The sequence below is a fragment of the Polyergus mexicanus genome, unplaced genomic scaffold (genome assembly GCF_030449975.1).
Source record: "Polyergus mexicanus isolate NDT 795.1 unplaced genomic scaffold, iyPolMexi1.0 SCAF_187, whole genome shotgun sequence".
NCBI lineage: Eukaryota > Metazoa > Arthropoda > Insecta > Hymenoptera > Formicidae > Polyergus > Polyergus mexicanus.
In genome coordinates, this window is record NW_027223507.1 from 1 (window position 1) to 11,604 (window position 11,604).

The 11,604-nt window shown below is 43.1% G+C and overlaps 1 protein-coding gene across 1 annotated transcript; it reads right to left on the bottom strand.

Moving 5' to 3' along the window:
- Positions 1-1,208: 1,208 nt before the first annotated feature.
- LOC138944411 (uncharacterized) lies at positions 1,209-5,101 on the bottom strand. The gene is made up of 5 exons (XM_070315295.1): positions 3,999-5,101; positions 3,393-3,799; positions 3,035-3,308; positions 2,182-2,955; positions 1,209-1,866 (listed from the first exon to the last, which is right to left on the bottom strand). The coding sequence occupies exons 1-5, from the start codon at positions 5,099-5,101 to the stop codon at positions 1,209-1,211; spliced, it is 3,216 nt and encodes a 1,071-aa protein (XP_070171396.1).
- Positions 5,102-11,604: the final 6,503 nt, after the last annotated feature.

An 11,604-nucleotide genomic window follows, 5' to 3' on the forward strand; every position in this document is an offset into this window, starting at 1 on the left:
AAGCAGTGGTATCAACGCAGAGTACTATTCGATATCAACCAACACGCTCGCGATTTTTCCGCTCTCGTGAGCAAATCCCACGACATCGGCGAGCGAAAGATGTGATGCGTCAATTCTACACCATTTCTTAATACGGCTACTTCTTTCAGGACGAATTTTTCGTTAACTACGAAACCTTGAAGATCGACAAAAATCGGTGTGTCCATCGTCGTTGTTAGCGATACTCGAAGTGTTTTTTTCTAGATTTTTCTAAGCGTTTTCTTCTGTCTCCATATTTTTTCGAGTATCGTTGCGCTTACACGATTCTGCGCACGACATTAGTGAGCGGATTGTATTCTACCACTCGATCGTGAATAATAAGACAGTAAGCTGTGGTATTAGAGGGGATGTTTTCCTTGCAGTCGAACTCTATGCGAACGTCCACAGTGGCGCTTTTAATTGACTCATTCTGTCGAGAACAGTCGATGACTACGAGTGGGCCGTGAATTAAAAATTTATCTAAATTTAAAAGCGTTTCGTCGTTTTCGCATCCGTAGTACGTTTAATTTGTCAAATCGAGTCGAGATTTGCCAAGACTTGGACAGAATGGTGGTTTCCACGACTTTTATATCGCAAAAACACAAAAAGTTCATTTTTTCGCGTTCTATACGAGTTCTCTCTCGCACCGCTACGCGGCCGCCGTATCCTGCGTTCTCTCTTTCAAACTTTATACGTACTCTTTCTCACGCTTTGTATACATTCTTTATTACGTCACTATGATAACGCTAAAACTCGCATTAACATCTTTTTCACATTATTCTATATAAAACACTTCCGAGAGCATAATAGAAAGATCGTGAAAATGTACGATCAGTCTTATTTATAATAGATTTTATATCTAATACCTATTATATATAAGACCGATCGAACATTTTCACGATTTTTTATTAAAATCTAATAAATAAAACCGATTAATTTTTATTATTTTATTAAAATCTATTATAATAAATTATATTCAAATTATATTCAAATTACATTCAAATTATATTATTCGCGCAAATTTGTTCTTCGAAACGATTCGTAGAACGTCCATCGATGTTTTTTCGACGCAATCGCGAATTATATCGAAAATACAATGATAATATATTATTTATAAAATATGTTTATACTAAATAAACTACTAACTAAAGTTTAAATGTTTTAAGAAACGTATAGTATTTTTTCGCTCCCTACAACGGTATTTTATAATGTCCCCACGGTAACGTATCCGTAGTTCCCGATATCGTGTATCGTTTGTCATCGTACGGACTGAGCGCGATTTTCAATTCCGATACTGTATATATCTCGTGTAACTCGGATCTTATACAAAACTGCTCGCGCTTCATCTCGATCCCCTGTCGAAGACAGCGCGCGTAATCGTCAAACGTTATCGTTCTCGCGACAACGCCGCTCTTAACATCCTTGATTCTTTTTGTATCGCTTTTACCGGCGACTCGCAGCGCGTACATTTTCGCTCTAAGTCCAATAAATTCGGTCATAATCGCGCCAGCGTTCTCATCCTTCATCGCACCGGGTATTTTTTTATTAGCGAGAGGCATTCCATACGCATTGTCCATTGCGTAATCGCTCGTATCGAACTTGTCGATATCGCGCTTCATATTCTCGTATATATCCTCGCACTCGACGCGATAAATGAGACTATCCGTATCGGTGTACATTATTTTACACTTATCTCGATACAATGGTAGCATGTACTCGTAGTGAAATTCGTATAAACGAATTTTAGATATATCGAGAATACACATACCTACATAAATTGGTTTATTGAACTTAATCTCGAGTTTACGCAATTCTACAGCTACGAGATCCTCCGCGAAAACGCTTCTACTGTGAAAATTCGGCTTCGCGATCATCGCCTCCGCGCCGTATCGCCCGTCCCATCGAGTCACGAGTCGAACATTCGAATGATTGCGCACGTTTTCCATAGTTTTGCCAAACACGGCATTATTCATTAATTTGTATAGATTTTTCTCAAACTCGTTTTTCGCGTTAATTCGTAATCGTGTATTCAGTTCGATGTATTCGCGCAACCATGAAGATTGCGCGAATCGCAATATTCTATGTATTTTCGTAATGCGTAATCCGTGTCGAACGCATTGCAGCAAATTGCGATAATATATCACGTAACGGTTCTTATCGTACAGTGTGGCGAGAAGCTTCTCGTCTCGTTTTCCGGGCGGCTTATCGCGCGTCGGGCAGAATGGCAAGTCAGCGTGAGAATCGGGAAGGTCGGACGGATATGCAAGGTCGACCTCTAGAATATAACCGATAGGCGAGTCCGATGTCACGGACATTAAGTCAACGCTCGTAACGTTATCGACCCATCGAAAATTTTCGTAAGGCAACGATTGACACATCGCCCATCCGTACAAATTATTTATATCGAAGTACATGAGATACGACGATGGTTCCGAAGAATCGTATGACTGTAAATATTTGTTATTAGCGCGCGCGTATCTGTTGGAACATTGACTTAGCCCGCCGCGTATTCCACGCTCCACGAACATTACCATATCAATGTCGGTTAATAATTCGAATCGCACACTCGTATACTTCAACATAGCGTCCCATGTGTATCCCGGTAACGTGTAATAATACGCGGGATCTAAATTATAACTTCTCATACACGCGTCACGAAAATTTTCGAAAACATCGGCCAATAGAAGAACGTCGGTCTTTAAATACAAATCACTATAATCGCCTAACGTTTCGACGCGAAATCGCTCCCAGACTCTTATCGCGCGCGCGTAATCGTTCTCAGATATCGCGTCACCGGTTAGCGAACTGTGAAAAGCCTCGCGCGGCGGTAGACGAGTCTCTAACAATTTATCTACGTCGTCGACATACTCATCCCCTCTAATACCACAGCTTACTGTCTTATTATTCACGATCGAGTGGTAGAATACAATCCGCTCACTAATGTCGTGCGCAGAATCGTGTAAGCGCAACGATACTCGAAAAAATATGGAGACAGAAGAAAACGCTTAGAAAATACGGAAATACACCCTTTCGCGCGAGAAGCTCGAAATCGGCGTCGCTAGGATCGGAAAATTCCGAACGCGCGATCCTCAATTCGCTTTTGTCTAGATACGACGCCAATTTCTCGAGACTCGCGCTTAAAAATTTGAAAGAATCCACGAAACGCAACTTCAAGCGTTTTCCGAACCATCCCTCGTCCCACGCATCTTCGACGTTCTTCGTGAAAGAGATATACGTTTCTTTCGTTATCGGCAATATTTCCACGCTACCGGGAAAAGCGTTAGCTACATCTTTAATGATAAAATGCGCGTCGTAACCCGATAAATTGTGAAAGAATACGGGAATTACGTAAGTATCCTTATAATTTAAATTACAATTCGAATGCGCCGGACCTCTGTACCGTCCAGTCAGATGACAGTGATCGCGCACGCGAGCGTCTCCCAATTCGAACGGTTTCTCGCATATGCTGCAGTACGTCGCGTTTACGAATCTCTCCCATTCATCCGATGTAAGATTCGTCATAGGAGCATCGATATCGAGAACAGTTTTCGCGCGAAGCGCTAGATCGTGCAGTTCTCTAACGAACCACAATACGCAATTTTCACCGCGATAAGCTCTGTAAGTAGAGCTAACGCCATCGAGCGCGCATCGCGCGTAATATCCAGCGCTATAAACTTCGTGATGCTGAACGATAGATGTATTCGACGTTCTCCTCTCTTCTTTCTTCTTCAGTACGCATTCGAGATCAGCGTACACCACGAATGGAAGTCGCTCCTTTCTACTATAGTTACGAAACTCTAATCATTTGTCGTCTTTGGTAGGAAGGACTATAGCGCACTCGTTCATCCTTCCGCAGTCCACGCTGTGAGCCGATAACTTATCGCTCGTTCGAAAATAGTGCATGCATCTGCGACATAACGCACATTTTAAATCTCGCGCATTATCAACATCGCGCGACGATTTTTTTAATTAGTACTCACCGATCGCATATATGCGATTTATGTCGTCTACCGCTCAGTTGCGAGCCGACGAGTCGCGACAAATTCTTAATCCACGCGAAATGCGTCGCGTCATCTCGTCGCGTCATATCGTCAAAATACAACAGATTAACGTGTCTGTTCTTTTTATCATCAGTGAGACGCAAAGGAACAACGCGACAACCGTCTTTTCCCTCCTTTTTATCTCGAACGGTATACACATTAATAGATATGTCGTTAATACGCTCGAATCTAGTAATTTTGTTCAAACTCATAGGAAATTTAACACCCTTCAGATTCAGCACCGTCGTGTAATGCGGGTACGAAGATTCCCGACCCACGTTTTTTTCAGCTGGATACAGAGCGGCGACCACCGCCCATGCGAAACACGCATTGTCATTAGATTGCACGTTTATCACCGCTTTCTTCAACGCGATCTCTCGCGGCAATTTGACGCGACATCCCGCGTGCATAGGATTGTATCTGTTCACGTTCACGGTTAAATTGAATATTCGCGATAACGCCCATCCGCTATCGCGCTCCTGAAATTCTTCCAACGAGGTTAGAGTAGCGTCGACCACTCGCTTTTCGTACCACTCTCGCGAGTCGGAAAGAGGTAGAAGCGGATAATTCTTCGTGACAATAGTCTTAACATCGATCTTGTCGCCCGAAACGAACTCGCCAACAAATACGGTATTGACCTTAACACCGTTATATTCATTCATAACATCGCGTATTCGATCGAGCACGGTATCTCTAGCGTCCTCGAGAAATCGTCGAGGTTCGATATAATCGAAATTAATAACCGCGCCGGTTAAAACGCGTCTAGAGAAAGCCGTCTCAATCTCGGACCACGAGAATCCCTCGCGTTCCTCTACGCCGCCTCCCACGCGTTCGAAACGTCGACGCAGATCGTCTCTCGCGCCCGTTAATCGAACGATTCGAGCGATAAGAGAATTGATCGCTCCGGTCGATCTCCCTCGGCGCTCTCCTCGACATCTCTCCCGCAGAGACTCGAGACACTCGTCGCACCGTCGCGCCCACGCGCGATACGCGTTCCCCGTCGCGACGTCCCGCGCGCTATCGAGAAGATCGCGCGCCTCCATCTCATCACTCGTCGTCTAACGAACGCCAAGATTTTTTACAAATAAACCACGTCTCCTCCTCGTCGTAATTCTCGATGTAGAACAAAGCTCTCGTCTCGCAGCCGGCGCACCAATTATTCGACACGTCGAAAACCTCGTCGACGAGATCGCAAGCGGGCACCATCTCGCTATACACCGTTTTCGTCACGTGCGTCGATACGCTCTTCGCGAAACTCGAGCTACGCGCGCAATACGCGCAATATCTCTCGTTCTCCTCGAAATACTCTCCGTTCTCGAATCGGCAACCGAATTTAAAGAAACAATGCACGACGTGATTCACCTCCCACGAAAATTTCGGAATTCCGTATCGCTGTCTCCAATTGCGATAGAGCAAATAGCCATCAGCTCCGACATTCGCGAAAGGTTCGTCGAATCGCGTCTCGCTCGCCTCTCGCACGAACTCTTCCACGAAATCGATCTCTTCTATACAGTACAAACGATCCTCTATATAACGTTCGCGTAGTTCTTTCTTCAAACAATTCGGTATCTCCAAATTCCATATATCCTCGACACTTCCGATTCGAACGTTCACCGCTCTTCCGGCTAATCTCGTTAAAGCGCTCGGCGCGCGCTTCATCGCGCCGCGAAATATCCTCGAACGTACTAACACCTCGAGATCATCGCGGCGTCCTTTTATAACGAGGAAAATAGCGAGGACGCGCCGCCGATTAACCGAACCGGATACTCGCTCTCGGACGCGCGACGTCGCCGGAAAATGAAAAAAACTCGCCCCGAAACGCGACGAGCGCGCTCGCGCTAACGCGCGCCTCGAGAGGAGGAGAGCGACGAGGGACGCCCCTCCGTCCGCTCGACCGCCCACCGACGATCCCCCGCCCCCTCGACGCCGGGCGCCCGCCGCCCGCTCGCGGATCGCGCGCTAGAAGCGCCCCCCTAAAGAATCGCGACGGCGGATCGCGCGCTAGAAGCGCCCCCTAAAGAATCGCGACGGCGGATCGCGCTAGAAGCGCCCCCTAAAGAATCGCGACGGCGGATCGCGCGCTAGAAGCGGCGCGCCCCCTAAAGAATCGCGACGGCGGATCGCGCGCTAGAAGCGGCGCGCCCCCTAAAGAATCGCGACGGCGGATCGCGCGCTAGAAGCGCCCCCTAAAGAATCGCGACGGCGGATCGCGCGCTAGAAGCGGCGCGTCCCCTAAAGAATCGCGACGGCGGATCGCGCGCTAGAAGCGGCGGATCGCGCGCTAGAAGCGCCCCCCTAAAGAATCGCGACGGCGGATCGCGCGCTAGAAGCGCCCCCCTAAAGAATCGCGACGGCGGATCGCGCGCTAGGGGCGCGAGTCGCGTCGAGGTCGCGAGTCGGGCGCGCCACCCCCCGAGCGCCATCTCTCGAGCGCTCTCGGCGACTCGTACCCACCGCTTCCCCCCGACCGCGCTTCCCCTCTCACCCTACTTACCCCCCCATGCACCCGCCCAGCCCGCTCTCCATCCTTCGGGCGCCCACAAACTGCTCCGAAACTATCTCTCTCTCTTACTCTCAAACGATACCCTCTCTCTCACACTCACACAAAACTGATCCAAAACCGGCCTATCTATCCTACTATTATATATTGATGGTTATAAAATAATGAAAAATAAAAGTTGGCACCATTTAGTCTCAACCGTTTCCACCGACTAAATTTCGTGTCAATTTGCTGCCACTCCGACAAAGCTTGTAGATCGAAATGGGAGTGAAATGAACGCAGTCAGTCGTGTTTCTATCGACTTAAATTTGGTTCTACGCCGCACTAGATGCGAATTAATACTTCGGTGGAAACTAGACCACTGTGTTCCGTAGCTGGACAGCATGTCAATTTGGGTGCGATAGACTTTAAGTTTGTATCAGACTATGCATTGAGGATTGAGATTCAAGACTCAAGATTGAAATTTAACCAATCAGAACAAAGAAATTTTAGACCCTTTTGTTCTGATTAGTCTAATTCCAATCTTTAATCTTCAATCTTCAATTTTCAATGCGTAGTCTGATACGGGATTAGGGCTATTGCATACAAATTGAAAGGCTTTCGCATATAAATTGACATAGTTACATATGCATAGCATAAGACCGTCTGGACCAAGGAGCATGCTATTTAAATCAATATGGTGATTTTATTTCAATGCTCATTAGTCCAACCGGTCTTATGCTATGCATATGCAGCTTTGCCAATTTGTGTGCGCCATTAAAAACGTCATATTCGGTTTCACCCTATAACGGCACATTATCCAATCTCTGTTTAAAGGCTTATAGCCTTAGTAAAGGTTTATAGCCTTTAAACAGAGATTGGATAATGTACCGTTATGGGATGAAACCGGATGACATTTTTGATGGCGGTTTACTTTAATTGTTGAATAAATACAAAAATACGATGTTTTTTGTTTGACATTAACGTGAATAATGCATATTAAAACACGTATAAAAAATATTACAAACAAATATATTTCATCAGTTTTCCTGTGTTAATATCAACTAATAATATGAATTGACTATTAAAAAATATATTATTATTGTTCAAGATTGAAACGTTGAATTTAATCGATAAATTTAAACCGCAAATTCAACCGACAAATCTGAACGGTAAGAGCCGCAATCAAAACACGAGTGAGGGTAAATACCGTCGATCAGCCGATCAGCGCGTGATCGCGTGATATTCGAATTGAAAAACTGTGACAAACAGCTGGATCTCGAAGGTTCGACGTCGAAAAAATCCTGTTATTCCCATCGGCAGAGCGCGAGTTTCCGCGGTCTGTCGATTTAGTCTGCCTGTAACGACGTTTCGAGCCGGTCGACGTTCGGCAAGCTCGATCAAATCTCTTCTCTATTCGCGCTCGTATCGGAGTTACAGTGGCTTACTCGTCTCAGAATCGATCCGAATTGTCTCGTGTCCGATCGCGAACATATTCGCACGGCGGTCAATTCGCGGAACATCTCACAAATTATTCTGTCGCCGACGACGATTCGAGCTGGTCGATAGCAATCGATCATAATTTCTCGTGTCTCATTCTCGCTCGTGTCGTGTCGCGGTACTCATAGACCATTCGCGCTGCTGTTTTGACTTTCGCTCGTGTAATTTGTGCTTGTGACGTTCGTTCGCGCATTTCTTATCGTTTAATTCGCTCGAGTCGTATGCGCTTTCGTCATTCTCGTTGTAAATTCTCAACCGACCTTCTAACATACGATCGAGCTTCGAACTCAGTACGAAAGACGCCTCATTGCCTGTATTACTACCTGCTCTGTGATTGTTAATTGTTTGGAGTCCGAGAGTCGACGCTCGTTTCCCGCATCGCGAACGTCTTCTGCCTCGCGCTAAATTTCATCAGGCGTCCGCGTGCAAGATTTCCGTTCTCGCGAGAGTTTCTAACAAGAAGCTCTTAATTAAGATTTCCGAACCGCGAAAAAAGGGGCAGCAATTAACAAGACAATTTGAAGATTTCCGTCGGAATCGCGGAATACGTGCCGTCGCCCGTTCTTATTATTCTAAATAAAATGAATAGTTAACACAATCTGCACTCGAGTCTTTTCTGAACTCTCCTTGTCCTCCAGCGAATTCACGGATTCGCGTTACACAACGCTTCTCGCTCATCTCTGAGCGTCTCACTCAAGATTCGGGCGTCTCGTCGAGGTCGACTCCCGAACAATTATAATTACTATTACTATTATAGGTTATATTATCGCTATATTATTACTACATTATTATTATTATTAGTACGTTATTTTATATTATATATTATGTATTAATATAAATATAATTTATGCCTTTGACCGACAATTATGGCTAGCTATAGACGGTCAGTTTGGTTAGCTAATATATCTTTCTCTCTCACTTATATATATCTTTCTCTCTCACACTTTCGGTTTTACCTTTAGCGACGGAGCCAATCAGAAATCGTTAACGGTTTGTCCGATTTCTGTTTAAGGATCTCTATACATATCCAATTCCTATACTCTTCTTTCCTACTGATTCCTACTTAAGTCACGCATGCGCAGATGTTTATTTCTCATACGCAATACCAGAGAGAAGCCTGAAAGCGGCAATACCGGCGATTTTCGTGGGACGCTTTTTCTAGGTCGTAGAGCAGCGCCATACATCAACTTTTACGAATTGGAAATACTTAACCACATCCATTTTTCGATAGTGTCGGTCATTTGGTTCATGTCCGTGTTACATTCACTTTTCGATATTTTCGATAGTGATAGTGTTACGTCCAGACTCGGGGAAAGATGAGTCGACGGAAGGGCGTAACAACTATCTTTTATTATCCCGAAGTTTAAACGTCTCGTGGCGTTTGGAATCGGGTCGAACAAACTGACAGGTCTGAAAAGCAGGTAAACGACTGAGTCGCTATTACGCTGGTTATTCAGACGTTCGTTCGGTGGTCCCTTTTCGGTAAGAGAATTTAATCTCTTTTACGTGGGATGGGACCAAGTGCGATCTTTCGACTAGGAATGAGTAGGGGTTTTAATAACGAGTAATTCTTTTATTTAAATTAACAAGGTATGAATTTATTCATATGTTAAAGTAAACGATAGATGTACATGATTATATAAAAATAAAAAATAAAATATTGTTGATTCTAATTTCTCGGTGAATGCACGTATATGTGTGTGTATGTGTGAGTTTTATTTCGCGGGTGTTACATTAATACGGAGGGCATCAGTCAGAATGCAAGGGAAAGATTCTATCGTTTAATTTAGGTTCTGACTGGTTGATACAATATATAAATATATTTGATTAAAGGATAAAAAAAAATAGAATCAAAATTAATATGTATAAGTAAATAAGTGTATATGTTAATAACGGTCAGAAGTATAAAATTAGTCCTCGCATATGTGTTAGATTAAGATCAGGAGTTAAAACTTTCTAAGATTTATCGCCGGAATGGATTGATGATTTAAAAGAATGAGACATTCTTTGGAAAGTTTTGATTTAAATAAGAAACAAGATAAAAAGAAGAAAAAGAAAAAGTATCCAATTAAACTTACTTTTTTAAATAGTAATTTAGAGGTGGAGGGGTGGCAAATTTGTACGGTGTTTCGCTCTGTGTCTCATGTCGGCAGCCTGATGTTCGATTTGTGGTTGGCCTGGAGATGATGTCAAGTAAGGACACTGGTAGCACAAATGCCTAACGCGAATTACGGTGCAAAAGCACAGAGTAAGACTACGTGAAGTTAAAGACCAGAAAAAATGCGCGTGATGTGTTTGCGAGTTTTCTTTTTATAATCTTCTTTTTGGGGCGTATTCTAATTCTAAGAGTGGGAATCTTCCAAAACTTTGACGAATTGAATTTGCGCAGAAGTGGGGATTTTTCGATCTTAGCAAATTAAAAATGTGCCAGTATCTTCGTTAGGTGGGGTGTTTCTCCTACTTTTCACATTTTACCCGTGGTGATCGTCCATTGGTGAGTTCGATATTCATTCGAAGATTCCTTGCACGTGTTCAGATTAGAAAAAGGTTCTATTTTCCTATGATAATTTTTATTGCTATATAGATGGTGCAGCTGTGTTTATTGAATATTTGTTGGAAAATTTTTATTATTATAGATGCAGCTGTGTTTTGTTGGGTATTTCGTTAGAAAATTTTATATTGTTATTGATGCAGCTGTGTTTGTTGGGTATTTCGTTAGAAAATTTTATATTATCTTGAGGAAACCGGCATGGTTTCATCACCGGCTTTTTACGTTGGCCTGTTTACTGAGCGATTCGTTTGCCTCACTAATCGACGATCATTGCCGACACTTTGCGGAAGGAAGGAATCGTGGAATCGCCAAGACGTAACAGTAGTATAGACTGCTTGACAAAGAAAGATGATTGCGCCGTCTTTGCCTCTTTTTCATCGCGTATGTGTGTAGTATCCATGAAGGCATAAACATCGATACGTTGAGAACACGGATGCGATCCTTGAGAAATAATGTCAGACAAGAAGCGATAATTAGCGTGCTGTCCTTGTTCTTCTAACGTATCGCTTTACGGTCGAGATACAACCTGAAAATATATACAATATGTCCTATAAAATTATTATTAGTTTTTGGCCTTTTATGGCAGAATAATGCAACAAGACTAACGAGCGCCTATTTTTTAAGAATTTTATGCTTGTGTATATATATATATATGTGCATATATATATTTAAATTATACTTAAAATTATACATACAATTAAATATTGTATGATAATCAATAATAATCCAGATAGCACAAAACATCCTCAGGATTATCCTGAATGTATCCAGGATATGATTCAGGACATTTGTAGGATGTTTTAAGATATTATTATAAATATATTTTATGAAAATGTAATATGTATACATGATTATTTTCAGTTATGTAGGCTATTTAATATAATTTAGAAATCTTAAGTATTATAATAAGTATATCCTATAAATGTCCACGGGACAACCCCTGGATGTTTGTAAGATATCTGCCCTATTTTTTATATTTGAATGTCCTTTGGATTTCCACAAAATATATACATGTG